The following is a 15,062-nucleotide window of genomic DNA, read 5'->3' on the forward strand; positions in this document are numbered from 1 at the left end:
CATCTCGAAAACCAAAATAAAAAATCCACTACAACGAAAAACAATACAAAAAAGCTAGATCAAAATATACCTCAAAAAGAAAGAAAAAATAGAAAATTGACAGAAAAAATAATACACCAAGAACAAATCGACAAATCAGAACATAGAGAGTCATCACGACTTAGAAACCAACCACGTAAAAACTATAAAACATTCATCCCACAATCTAAAATATTAAAGAAAGTCGAATTTCAAAAGCAGCTTTAATTTTATATTTTATAATCTTTGCACCTCTTAAATAGTTTGAACTTTCTTTTTTCAAAATAGCATGCTGACAAACACGCAGCGACTCTAGTTCAAAATTAGCCAATAGGATTTATCCAATCCGTCACCTTCTCTAACTCTAACACAGATCAACTAGACGAACGATATTACACTCCAGGCATATCTATAACTATAACTTTGCGACCTCCAGGTCAAAAATAAGCAAACCACTCCAACTTGACAACTAACATAAATATCACCATAATATCATAACCCTCCCTTATCTAATAACCCAAAAATCAACAATATTTCCCCAACTCAGACCTCAAATACCCCCCAAAACAAATATGTTAAATTAGCCTAAAGTTAAAGAACGACCATTTTAATTAGCCTAAAGTATAAAAATCTCAAAAATACCCCAGATCATTTGACAAATGAAAAAAAAGACAAAGAAGACCTCCCGATCACCATAAAAATTGCCCCCAACAATTTTTCACAAAACTCAACCCACTTGTCAAAAAACCAATAAATAATTCGACCACACTTGAAAATTGCCTCAAACACCAAAAAATATTCGATCGAGAAGCCATTTTTTAAATGCTCTTCTCTCGACCAGTCAACATAATTCTTAACATTCTCATAAACTTTTTAACGATATTTAAACTTTTAATAATATTTCTTTTTGATACCTTTGAATCTTTTGTAATAATCTTAATCATTTTTTGCAATATTTTTTTAATTTTCTATTCCCTATTTGAACTATACCTCCAATTTTTGAAAGCTATTGACTATATCCACAGGTACGATTCACAAAACTTATCTAAATGATACGAACCATTTTTAGTAGAACAGATATTTTTTTACTATTTGTAATTTTTATAACATTTCTATCATCCCTCATCTTGACAATATGCAAATGTATAAAGAAAGCAATCATCACATTCGCCCTAGCAACAATCCTCCTAATTCTTTTTCTAGAAGAATACTATAATAAACATAAATTTTTCCACTAAAAGAAAAAATAAAAAATCATCAAAAATTGCTAACCAACAATCAAACAGTCAGTCTTCACCGACAACATCCCAAAATAACCCAACACCATCTTCAACTACCCAAAACCCCCAAACATCTGCACGAATTTCCTTTCAAGATAACCCATATACCTTTGAAGAACGACACGCACATTCATCTGAACCACTAGAACCAGTTCAACGACAAGCACCTTTAAGTGAACCAACATATAACTTATACCCAACACTACCACAAGAATTAAGTAGAATACGAAATCTTAGTCAAAATCAAAATACAGTCGAAATAAATAGACAAATTATACATCCTCGACGAAACAGAAATTTTCAAACCCCCCGAGTCCATTTTGATATACCTCAAACCCCATCACAAACTACTCCAGAAAACCCCATTGGTATATTACCAGAAACCCCTACGCTTCTTTCACAACGTAGCACCTCAAGCCTACCCTCAGATTACTTAGGTTCAACACCAACATCTGAACAAATACGTGAAAATCCCTTTAACCCCCCAAACCAAACATCACGACTACCATATTGGACAACACAATCATTCACACAAGGTGAACCAAATTTAATCAATGATCCAATAGATATTTCTACGGATACAACAACATCCTCATCACTACCAGAAACATTATCACTACCATCAACACCATCTAGCCAGATTTCACCAACGCCTTTTAACTTAAATTTCCCAAATAACCTCGACGCTAGATATCGAGAACAATCATCAACAAATATTCCTTTAAGACTAGACTGGAATACATTCACAGCACCTCCACCATTATTTGGACAACACCCAGAAAGTAACCGACTCCATAACTGGGCACTAAATAGACTACAATATAGACAAGACATCCACGAAGACATTCGTGATCATAACATCCAAATACTCCAACAAAATAGTCTACAATTAAAATTTGAAATAACAGTTAAACTAAACAACATTACTCAACATCCCTACCCATTAAACCCGCCAAATATAACAGCTCAATCACTACCACCACCATTTATAACAACTGAAGTAATATACAAATACGACAGATATACCAAAAAGACAATTGGTTACATCACATTTTATAACCCATACTCAGGATTATCATACACATGTATATTCTAAAAATATTAATTTTTCTTCAACTCTTTTTTCTAATAATCTCCAATCAGAACATAAACCCTTCCCCCCACAGGACCCCAAGATTTATTAGTAACACATTAGGATTGTGAAGAAAATGAACAAAAAACACTACACAAATATGCAATAAATCAAGTATCACAATGCGAAACAGAACCACAAGCTATAGAAACTACAAATGTAATAGCGACACTCTATTCAAAAGCCCGAGCAACAACAGTCATAGGATATAAATTCACAGCAACATTTTCTGAAAAGAAAGTACATTGTTCACAAGTCTCAAATGGAAATAAAAACCGACTTGACCACGAATCATTCTACCAGAGTAATATCGAACGACTATTGCATCTCAGTCCCGAAGATTGTAAAAACGAGTTACTAAGACTAAATATCACAAGAAATAAAAACACAGATAGAAAATTAGTAGATTTCCAAGTTTTTGCAGATTCTGTACATCAAGCAGAACTTGAAAGATATCAAGGACATATAAAATTAGATGAAAAATACCCATACAACGGCGCACACGGAAGATTAACTTATGACATACACGATAAACACTGGATACCACACATTGGTATAAATAACCCATCAAACTGCAAAGCAGACACAAAAAATAAAGGATATCAAGAAATAATGTTTTTCGATTGGAAAATACAACTCACACGCGATTTATCTGACAACACCATGATCTATCAAGGAATTAGATTACCTTGTAAAAACGATCAAGGCTATTGTGACACTACAACACGAACACAAGCAACAATTGTTTGGTTCCCCGAAGACACATGTACAACATTTCAAGTAGCAAAAATACACGCTCGTATGATAAAATTTCACGAGAAATATTTTATACAATCAACTCCATATGAACAAGTCCATCCATCACGAAAACAAAGTTCTAATTTTAGAAATATACACAATATAGAAAATAAATTGACACGTTTTCAAATATATCAAGAAACAGAACTTGCATGTAAATACAGAAATCCACTTCACAGAACACAATATTCCGAGATATTAGTTGAATACGAAAAAGGATTCGACATGACCACTGGAAAAGTAAAAATCGACCCATACGCCACAAGTCACCCTATAAACGAAGGAACATGATATATACCAGTTGATTTTCAAAAAAGTAAAAGTCAACCTGGTGGACATCTAAAACCCCATGACACTAGAAGTACACGTTTACAAGAACTATCACTAATGAATAGTACATATTTCGGTAATATCCACTATGATATTCACCTAGATATGAAATTAGACTACACAATTAGCCGAATTTTTCAAGAAATGTCACTCTCTGAATTAGAAACACTTCACCAACTATGCGAATTAGAAAGGACACAAATCCACAATCACTTGCACTAGCAGTATTAAAAATACCCTACGCAGGATATTTACTATCAGGAAATAGATCAAATTTTTTAGACTATGAAGGAAACATTTTATGGTTTTATACCTGTACCAAAAAAGTATCACCACTATATGTTTTTGAAGATAAAAGATGCTATAAAAGAATCCCTATCTTTTATAAGATTAAAGTACTTTTCGTTGACACACTTTCAAGACGAACCTATTTCTGGGATACCGCAGTCCCATGTGGATCAGAAAACAGCCACAATGTAGTACAACTAAACCCTGATGAAGATAAATATTACCTTCTTACCCCATATCCCACATTAATGCAATCACTCAAAAAATTTTCACCTGAAAGCATTAGAGCTATTACTCGAAACCCAAATATTGACCTACAGTCAATTGGAATTTATTCAAAATCCGATATCCAACATCACATTAGAACACAACAATTCCAAGAATTATTAACACAAACGGACACTATACAAAGACAATCAGTTGACCAAAGTTTACGCAAACTTGCTGAAACCGCAGGATTTGCAGATATTTATACACAAGACTATAGCGGATATTTTAAAGACATTAATGACTATATATATTTAAACGGTGAAAAATACCGACCACAAGATATATCACCTATAAATATTTTCAGCTTTGTTACACTCAAAAATGAAATTCTTGATTTTCTAGGATGGCCCTATTATATCTTAGAAAAATTAACTATTTTATACGCAATGTTTAACTTTATAGGATTTCTTTTTTCACTTTTAAAAGGAATCTACAATACATGCGCTATACACACACAAGTAAATAGACAAGCAAGTGTAGCACGCATACTATTTGCAGGATTTTTTGGAATTTTTTCATCATCAATAAACAAAATTCTTTTAGACGCACAAATAAAAGAATACAACACAAAAATAGCAACTAGACAGAACGCATATGACGAAGAACATAACAATGTAGAAATAACACCTACAGCACCACAGTTACCACCCCTACCACATAACCATCCATTATCCCTAATCCCACGAAACTTTCGAAACTTAGCAATAACACATAATCCAAATTTTAGATCAACCATATCACAAAGCCCCATTCAACATATAATGACACATCAGTCACTAGATGAAAATACATATGAACAAATTATAGAACAACCCCATACCACTGCTTTTCAGTCTCAAAATAATAATTTTTTTAGCCCACGATGAGCCGACAACTTGGATCCCTACACCGCTCAAATTCCCATCCAACCAACCTCAACACTCCAATTACAATAATTCCACTTTTTGCTTTCCCGCCACCCGATTTTCCAACCAATAATGTAACATCAGGCATGAATTCAGACACTAATTCACATATCTCAGTTTTATACTCCATTTCACAACTCAATAACCCAATTATTGAAACCCCTGATGAATTTGCAGACTCTGAACCATCTCCATCCACAAATTTTCAAACCAACCCCTCAGCTTTTTCAAAACCCCCTTTTCAACCAATCCCACCAAATAACCCACTCCCATCCATTTCTATACCCTCTTATGCTTCACAAGTCACCCCAACCTACTCTTCATTTCATTCAGACCGATCATCCAATTCTCCAGATTCTCCCCAAATCTCCCAAGAATTAGATAATTTTATCACCCTACAACAACAACCCTTCCACTTTGAAAACCCCACTATAAATCAGATTTCATCCACAATAGAATCATCAAACCCACCTACCCCTACACCCTCTTCAGCTTATACCGCATCATTAGCACCATCATCCACATCCACCGAATCATCAAATAGCACTAATAGAGCTTATCGCACTTTCAAAAGAAAATTCCCAAACCATCCATTTCCAACAAAACCAGGAACAGCCCGTGAATATATTGATCATCCAAATCACACTAACACGAAAGAATTTTTAGCAATCACCTTACCTTCATTCCCACAGTAAACTTTGAACACCCCTAACAATACTAACGACACACGAAGTTTTGTAGATGAACAAGTTTTAATGCCTACACTTCATTGGACATCATATTATCATTTTACTAACCCCCTTTGCCTACCTTTATCTATTACTCACATCGATATAGAGAGAAATCAAAATATGCTATATAGACTCACCACACCACTAACACATAGACAATTTACTTATATAGGATATAAAAAGTCACTAAAACATACACTGCACCCCGTGCTAACGAATACACACTAGAATATTACGATCACAACATCATCCGAGCTAACCAAGACCAATTTTTAGATGATGATCGTTTCGCTAACCCACAAATCACAGAAAAATTCTTCATAAAAACACCATATGTATTTACACTCAATATATTTGATCGCAAATTCGACCACATCATTTCTGAAGCACTAACCGACATGCAAGCTTACGAAAGTTTTAAAGAAAAATTTCAATTATTTTCACTAACCTTCAATTTCCTTGCACCACAAGAACGCGATTTGCACTGCTCACACGACATCATGTTACGCACTAAACAAACCCACACATATACATATTATCGCTTCATACAAAATCACTTTGACCTACACACTCCATCAAGACAACCACACCACCGTTTTCAATTCATCAATTCCAAATACACCTCACCATTCTTTCTTAACTTCACATATTGCATTAAAGATACTAACCTTCATGGTATTCTTCGAAATTATGATCCCATAACCCAAATGTATTTTTTTGTCCCATTACCAAGACCTTCAACGCAGAAGAATCCCGACCCTTTCTCATCCCACACGAATTTGTTCAACCTACAGAAATCCCAATTTTAGAATTCATCCACAACACTAAATTCAATCACAAATTATATAATCTAATCCAAAACACACCTTATGAGTTTGCAGTTGGCACTGAAGAACTAAAAACTATTAAAGCACTTCAATTGCTTTGGCCACTGCTTCAAACTAAAAACATCATTCGCATACTAGCAAAATTACTAACAAATTCCGACATAATCCACGACATCTTCCCCCACGGTTTTTCCCCGACGACTAACAGGTAAGTATAAATTATTATATTTTTCACTAATAAATTTAAAATAAATACTAACCATTTTTATCCATGTCTTATTTAAATTTTTAGCCTTCATCCCACGATCATCTGCAAAAAACACAAAAGAAAAATAAAAAATAGAAAACTTCTTCAAATTCCTCAAAACTCTATTAATATTTTGCACTAGATAAATTCAATAAAAATCATACCAATGTAGTAAATTAATTTATAAATTATTTCCCCAAAAGCAGTAATTCTAATAATGATGAAAATTTGTAACTTAATTTTTCCCCAAAACTAGCAGTAAAATTGAAATTCTATGTAGTAAATTGATAAGAAGAAAATGCAGTACTAACCTTTTGATATTTCCATTCACTCGCACAAAAATTTTATCCAAACTCGCACAACTCGCCCACGAAGAATTGTTTAAATAATGAATTTAAGTTTCAAGCTTTCACACTCAACAACTCTAACACACGATAACACGTTTCAAACTTTCCTTTAACCCGGTTGGAAAGGAATTCTATACTAAACAAAACTAACCAATGCAGCTTACTAAACACCACAAATCATAGAATAACAGCATGACTAAAAAAAGGAAACCAACGGTACCCAAACCGGATTAACCCAGTTTAAAACTGGATAATTTATTCTTTTGAAGACTATTATAAAGTCTAAGAAAGAAATAATAAAACACAAAAAAGTCGAAAGACAAACCCATACCAAAAACAATTTGATTTTTGAAAAAAGGACACAACCAACGAAACATAAGAAAAACCACAATAAACCCAACATAAAAAGTTTTCACATAACAGGACCTCTCACAGAAACCGCACGAAATCATACTCCCACTCCTGGCCTAACCCACCAGAGAGGACGTCCTGAGCATGCTCTATAGCCGGCCTAACCCACCGCGCTACATCCACGCTTTGTGACCACACTTCTATTTTTAATAAGAGGTACTCAAGGGTGAGTAACTCTTCAAAATAACCGAACTAAAACAAAAAGCTTTTGTGAAAACAACTAACCAAAATCATAACTAAAACACCGAACTAATAAAAATTTTATAAAATGTAAATTACACTTTGTAGTATATAGATCAGCATACAACACCAAAGACGAACATCCAAAGACAAAATGACCCCACTACACTCGAAAAAGAATGGCCAATCAATATCAATATGCCGACCACAATCACAACTCAAAGGATTTAGAGTACGACTTGACCTCGCAGGGAAGGACTTCATTGAACTAGACCAATGACCACCTCGATGTTCAAGTATACGTACAGATCCGAGTAACCAGGCATCCCCTCCACGCACAATCTCCACACCATTCCCAGACAAAGTCAAACACAAAAGAAGTTCTCTACATGAAACAGAAAAACCTGTCATAGCCAACCATTCTGGAATCAGATTTGAGTTTGTTGCGAAAACCCAGTCGTTGTCATGAGAAGACACAACGATTGATCCTGGAACTTCTCTAAAAGGAGAACCCAGAAGAAATATGATGTTCGCCAAATACCAACGTCCATCATCCATCCTTTGAATTGCAGAAAAACTATTCTAAAAAACTCTGTAAAACCCGGATGGGTGGAACCTGATCTAAACTACATTTTATGATTGGATAAATTAGATATTTTACCACTGTAAAGTATTTAATATTAACCAATCATGATCCATCTAACTAACAACCCATTTATTTGTAAGTGCTGAAATTACTTGTAATTTCAGCACCAGAGAGATTTGAATTTAACTTAGAAATTAGTTGCCTCTCCAAAAGGACTTCAGCAGCCGCAATAAACCAGTATACCCTAGATCTATTGAGCCTAGCAGAGACTAGTTAAACAACCTGAGACTAGATAGTATAAGAGTAAGATTAGGATCGTTATTAGACTAAGAAGTTGCACGAATCTATCCGGCCGAAAATAAGATAGCGTGACGAGCAGACGGTGTACCCTATCCGAAATTACTCTATGAGTTAACCACATCGGCCATAACTCAGCATCGTTCGCTAGGGGTAAGAATCTGAGCCTAACAGCTCCTGTTGAGGGGTCCATTTAAACGTTTTTGAGGAACAGGTCTTAATGCGAGACTGAAATAGCAAAGTAACCAAGGTTGAGGTAAAAATCAAATTCATACAAGAAACTCGCATTTTTAAGGAGTTAGAAGTTATACTAAATATCATGCCAACCATTCAAGTAGAAAAACCAAGTCGAAAACCAGTTCGCAATTTAAGCCGAAAAATCATGGATCAAGTCGAAAATTCAGCCAACCCGCAGTGAGTTTCTATAGATAGTAATAGCTTATAATCGAATTTCGTGGTTAAAAAGTTGCCATTGTAGTCAATTATATTTACAGTTTGAGACCGATTGATTATAATCTACTATAGTCCATTTTTTTCGAGAAACTAAATCATCTATAAACCACTTAAAGTCCATTTTAAAGGATCACAATGAATTTTAATTCTCTATAATTTTTCTCCAAAATATCGGCAAACTTTGAAGAGTTTTCTGCAATACTCACAGCAAGTAAGAATGGTGAAATTTAAAGCGAAGTACTTAGGGAAAGCGAGTGATAACAAGGAAAAAAAAAGAAACAGTAAAAAAATTTTGCTGTAGCCAAATGTCAAGCCTACTTCAGCGATTGCAACGTTCAGGTTTTGAATATTTTTGTTTTCAAGGTTTCGGGAAAAGCCTGTTCTTACTCATTAAAATCTATATAATCCATCAAATCTATTATGATCTATTATAGCCCACTCTAATTGTCATAAGAAGGTAAAAACATCTCTACTTTAATTTTTGCAATCGTGTAAAAATCCATTATAATCGATTAATGTAGAAATTTGTGAAGACAAACCATGAAAATACATGATAATCAATTATTATCCATGAAACCTCATTGCTAGAAGATAGATAATCAGGTTCAAACCGAAAGAGCTAGTCCTATAACTCTTTACAAACTGTCGATAAAAAGCTAGGCATAATAATTTTCGTCGAAAGGAAATCGTTTGACTTGCCTTTTTAGGAAAATAATTTATTTTTCAAAAAAATTTTTACCCACGAGGCCAAATTTGCACTTGATCGGCACAGAAATTGTTGTCGTTATATTACTGGTTGTCAGAGACAAAACAACATACTCCAAATGATAAATGAAATCCACTCACTAAATTTCCGCTTGCGTTTCGCGTACACATACAAGTAACAAAAAATTTAACGTCACATTAATTTTGTCCCGGAATCCGCGACAAGCTAAAATATCTAGTTGTTCCGATTTCGGCAAACGAAAGAGGATCTCCCACAATATAAGCAGATTTTACAATCATAAATTGATTGTAGTTCCCTTTGTTACACTGAACTGAACCAGTCCCTGCATGAACAATCACTAACTAAAATTATTATCCACCAAAAACGGATCTTAAATTTGAGGATTTAATTATTGTTTGTGGAGTCCAATCAACAAAATCTGAACTTATTGCTCAATCAAAACTGTGGATTACGCCTTTAGTGTTTGAAAACAAGAAGTTTTTTTAAACCTCAGAAATATAACATCATAAATAATTTATTTCAGTTTTTTTTCTTCATTCATTATTTGAGAAAGAAAAGGTGTTCACTCTTTCAGTAAATGTAATGAAAGAAATTTTCCTTCCTCTAGTATTTGAGATTGAAAAGGTGCTCATTCGTTCAGTATTTCAGATTTAGTTATTGAAGCAAACAGGTCTTTATGCGAGAATGAAATAGCAAAGTAAACCAAGGTTGAGGTAAAAATCAAATTCATACAAGAAACTCGCATCTTTAAGAAAGAGTCAGAATTTATACTAATTATCATGCCAACCATCCAAGTAGAAAAACCAGGTTGAAAAACCAGTTCGCACTTCAAGCCAAAAAACCAGGATCAAGTCGAAAAAATAGCCAAAACGCAGTGAGTTTATATAGATAGTATTCGATTATTATCAAATTTCGCCGTTAAAATTGTTGCCATTATAGTCGATTATACTTGCAAATTGGGACCGCGCAATCGACTATAATCTACTATAGTTCATTATTTTTTGACAAACTAAATCATGTATAAACCACTCAATGTCCGTTTTAAACGATCACAATGGAATAAAATTCTCTGTAACTTTTTTCTCCAGAAGACCGGCAAAAATTGAAGAGTTTTCTGCAAAACTCACAGCAGAAAATACTAGTGGGATTTATAGTCAAGTCCTCAGGGAAAACGAGCAACAAAAAGGAAAGAAAAATAAGAAAAAAAAATTTGCTTTAGCCAAATGTGAAGCCTAATTCAGCGATTGCAACGTTCAGGTTTCGAATATCTTTATTTTCAAGGTTTCGGAAAAAGCCAGTTTTTACTCATTAAAATTTTTTTAAATCCATTTTAATCTATTATAACCCATTCTAATTGTCATAAGAAGTTAAAATCATCCCTATTTTTTTTTATTTTCAATCGTGTATTAATCCATTATAATCGATTTATGTAGAAATTTGTGAAGTCAAACCATGAACATACATGATAATCAATTATTCTCCATGAAACCTCATTGCGAGAAGATAGATAATCAGGTTCGAACTTCATACAGCAAAATTTCTTGTCCTATAACTCTATTTAAACTGTCTATAAAAAGCTAGGCATGAAATTTTTTATCGAAAGGAAATAGTTTGACTTGCCTTCTTAAGAAACTATTTTTTTTTTCAAACAAAGTGTTACCCACGAGGCCAAACTTGCACTTGATCGGCACACAAAATGTTGTCTGTATGTTCCTGGTTGTCAGAGACAAAACAACATACTCCAAATGATAAGTGAAATCCACTCACAAAATTTCCCGCGGGTTTCGCGTACACATACTAGTAACACAAAAATTCTCGTCAAATTAATTTTGTCCGGAGTCCGCAACAAGCTAAAATAGCTAGTTGTTCCGGTTTTTGCCCACAAAAGAGGACCCCCAAAAAATAAGCAGATTTCACAATCATAAGTTGATCGTAGTTCCGTTTGTTACACTGAACTGAACCAGTCCATGCATGAACAATCACTAACTAAAATTATTGTCCAGCAAAAACTGATTAAAATTTGAGGATTTAAGTTTTGTTAGTGGAGTCCAATCAACAAAATCTGAAATTATTGCTCAATCAAAACTGTGGATTACGCCTTTATTGTTTGAAAACAAGAAGTTTTTTTAAACCTCAGAAATATAACATCATAAATAATTTATTTCAGTTTTTTCTTCTTTCGTGATTTGAGATAGATAAAGTGTTCACTCTTTCATTATTTGCAACAAAAAAAGTGTTCCTTCTTTCAGTATTTGAGATCGGAAAAGTGCTCATTTGTTCAGTAGTTCAGATTTAGCTGATGAGGTCAGTTTGATGGCAGTTAATGAGATTGAACTGTTGGACAGTCTTGCTGATAACCCACAAAAAATATTTATTTTGAAAAAGTAAATTTCAAAACGCAACTATTTGGTTAATAGAATTCAAAAAAACGCGAATTCAGCACACAATTTGCTGATTCGATTTACAACTTGCGGTTTGCGCTTATAGCTGCGGATTCCACGACAGCTCAATTTTTTTATATCTATGTCTTATAGTTTGTCTTTGTATTTTACAAACTGTTCCGGAATCCGCAAAAACTTTTAATTTTTGACACAAGCAACTGAAAAAAACTAAAAACTTTTTCCATCCATTTTTCGTAGTTGCTATGAATCAATCTACGAAAAAGTTGTCCAACTTCTACAACGTGTGTTACTAGTGTCCTATGTTTGTCACGATTTTCAGCAGTTTCTAATTTGAGGTTGTGATTAGTATACACTAGAATCTTGAGAAAAGTATTAAATAATAAATTAGCAAAAAGTAAGACCTATGATCCAAGTTCCTTCTGATACGAAGCTTACGTTACATTTCGTATGAAAACCTTAAACAAAAATTTGCTTTCCTATGAGATTCTGATCAAAGAAAAAAGTTCTCAATTGAAAGTTCGTACAAAAATGTTGTAAGATTTTCGGTTCAGTTAGATCTGAAAGGATATTGCTGTATTTGTTCAAGATTTCTAATTTTTTTGAATAATATCTATGCAGCATATATACTATTCAGAAAAAGTTATTAATCTTGAAAAAAATCAGCAATGTCTTTCCAGGTCTTAGTAGAACCAAAATTCTTACAAAATTTTTGTAGGAATTTTCAAAAGATAACTTTTTCCTTTTTTAAAAATCTCAGAAGAAAGTTCTGGCTTAAGATTTTCATATGGAACCAAAATGGAACCAAAATTTTTAGGTTCTCGTTAGACATTTAGAATATGCAAGAATTTTGCTCAGAGGATATAAAACCCAGGTTTCCAACTTTTTCGTTGAAACTGTTAGGTTTGTTTTTATAAAAATTTCAGACTCACTGAAGCCAGAGCCAGCGTTGACTAGATAACTGGATTAAAATTATCGACAGCGCCAATGCTGTCTAACAGGGTCACTTTAAGCAAACAAATTTTCCTACATAATATTTTTTCTTATTTTTTTTTCAAAAAAAGAAAGAACCGAATAGATGACTGAGAAACCGAAAAAAATGATGAAATAGAAAAATGAATTGTTAATCCAGAAGTATCCATTCGACTTATAAAAACGTAATTGAATATTTGATAGTGCACTCATAGGAGCCTCGTTACTCACCTAGACACGTGTTGCCACTGTCTTTTTTCTGTCCAATCAAGTTCGGATCTTGTTTCGGCTTGTTGGATGATCGGCCAAATAAACAACAGAAGATACAAAGGAAACAAAAGCCGAGGCCGGAAAACCAGCCCATGAGAACAGTAAGGGACATTTCGCAAAAACGTTAATAAGAAGGAAGACTACGATAATTTGCAGATTGGTACATGGAGCGTCTAAATGCAAGAAAAAGACCGCCGAACATTAAATTGGCTAGAGAAAGCAGCACTCATTGAACTCAAAAGGTGGCTTTGGCATCATTGTTTTACAGAGGGATAAAAAAATTACATTTTTTTAAAGCAGTTTTTTTGTAGAAATTGATGTCCTGTGGGCAATTTTTCAGGTGAGGACCATTCCTTACTAGTAATTCGCTCTTCCCTAAACTTAAGTGCATATTGGCGCTGAAGGCGACTTAATAAAAAATCTAGGTATTTTCAACCAAAAATGGGTGTTGCCGAAATGGACACCTGTTGGGTGACCAAGGGGTTGATCCCCTGAGAGTCGATAGGGACAGGGGCGGATTTAGGGGGGGGGGCTTTATTTTTTTTTCTCTCCCCCCTGATGTACAATTTTATGACAACCATTTATGGCCGACCATTCTTAAAATTTTTCTTAAGGTGCTTTTGGCGTCAATTGGTTCTAACGTTGAGAGTGAGCACTCGCCGATTTTTTGGTTGAAATTTTTTAAAAAGTGCCCAGTTTTTGACATGTTTTCTCAAACGTTTGCTGGCCGGGCAGAAAATTTTGTCAAAATAGGGTCTTCATAGTGTTCTAGAAGGGCTCGGAAAACCATTTGGTCGACCTAAAAAAAAGGTCGGCAAAATTTTGAACCCCCACTCCTCGAGAAAACCGTAGGAAAACATCGAGATTCACCTTGGGTATGGGCACCCCAGCCCCTTGATTTTTGGGGTGGTTTTTCCAACTAACTCCGAGTTTTGCTGGATGTAATTTCAGCCATGACTCTTTCATATTGAAAATTATGTTTTTGCATTCTTTTGGAGTCTTCATTGAAAATTCAGAGTTTAAAAAGTATCTGATGATAGATGTGCTAGCTATAACTGCTCCAGTTGCAAACTCCTTGAGTGCTTCTCGAATGACCGAGCAAGGGTCTTTACCAAGGGTCTTTATGTGAAATGAATTCGGTTTGTTTATTTGGCATCCCTTAGAATTTTGGAACTGCCGTTTTGAAGTTCTCCAAAAAATTGGTATGGTGATCAGTTGGTAATTAAAATGGCGTCTGAAATTTAGGCGGGTCGTTATACTATTTCCTGGAGTGGGACAAATTTACACGGTGAATACTCAATTTGTTTTCTGAGTTCAAAACGGATCAAGTTAACATTTAAGACTAACAGGTCAATTAACAAAGGGCTTCCGTAAATAATAGCCTTGACAGAAAAGGTGGATTCAAATTAGATTGTTTTTGCAGTCTGTTTTTTCCGCCTGAATTAGCTCAGATTTTGAGGGAATTTCTGTTATTTTTGGCAAAAACAATACTATCACTCTGGTTTGCTGGCTAATCAATTGAAGCAGTTTTGAAACGAATTCTTCACGCTTGTTAATTGCTAACAAAGCATTTTTTGTATATGCACAGGGTGTT

At 34.2% G+C, this 15,062-nt stretch overlaps 4 protein-coding genes across 9 annotated transcripts in view; 2 read left to right on the forward strand and 2 right to left on the reverse strand.

Moving 5' to 3' along the window:
- Window positions 1-14,977, reverse strand: part of LOC134846151 (uncharacterized) — a 29,106-nt gene extending 14,129 nt beyond the window's left edge. The window contains exons 1-2 of one of the 6 annotated variants that reach the window (XM_063863383.1): window positions 14,816-14,977; window positions 13,430-13,641 (exon numbers count right to left, since the gene is read on the reverse strand). In XM_063863383.1, coding sequence (XP_063719453.1) covers window positions 13,430-13,580 — 151 coding nt within the window. In that variant the 5' untranslated portion in view covers window positions 13,581-13,641; window positions 14,816-14,977. Of the gene's footprint in view, window positions 1-13,429; window positions 13,679-14,338; window positions 14,399-14,580 lie in introns of those variants that run through there. The other 5 variants (XM_063863384.1, XM_063863382.1, XM_063863381.1 and 2 more) reach the window with 5 other exon arrangements.
- The window catches only part of LOC134846998 (sec1 family domain-containing protein 1-like), a 541,294-nt gene that overhangs the window by 172,933 nt on the left and 353,299 nt on the right, over window positions 1-15,062 (reverse strand). The window lies entirely within an intron of this gene.
- The window catches only part of LOC134847000 (IST1 homolog), a 541,764-nt gene that overhangs the window by 77,976 nt on the left and 448,726 nt on the right, over window positions 1-15,062 (forward strand). The window lies entirely within an intron of this gene.
- LOC134847002 (NAD-dependent protein lipoamidase sirtuin-4, mitochondrial-like) overlaps window positions 1-15,062 on the forward strand; it is a 500,142-nt gene that overhangs the window by 77,976 nt on the left and 407,104 nt on the right. The window lies entirely within an intron of this gene.

This window comes from Symsagittifera roscoffensis, chromosome 5 (genome assembly GCF_963678635.1).
Source record: "Symsagittifera roscoffensis chromosome 5, txSymRosc1.1, whole genome shotgun sequence".
Lineage (NCBI taxonomy): Eukaryota > Metazoa > Xenacoelomorpha > Acoela > Convolutidae > Symsagittifera > Symsagittifera roscoffensis.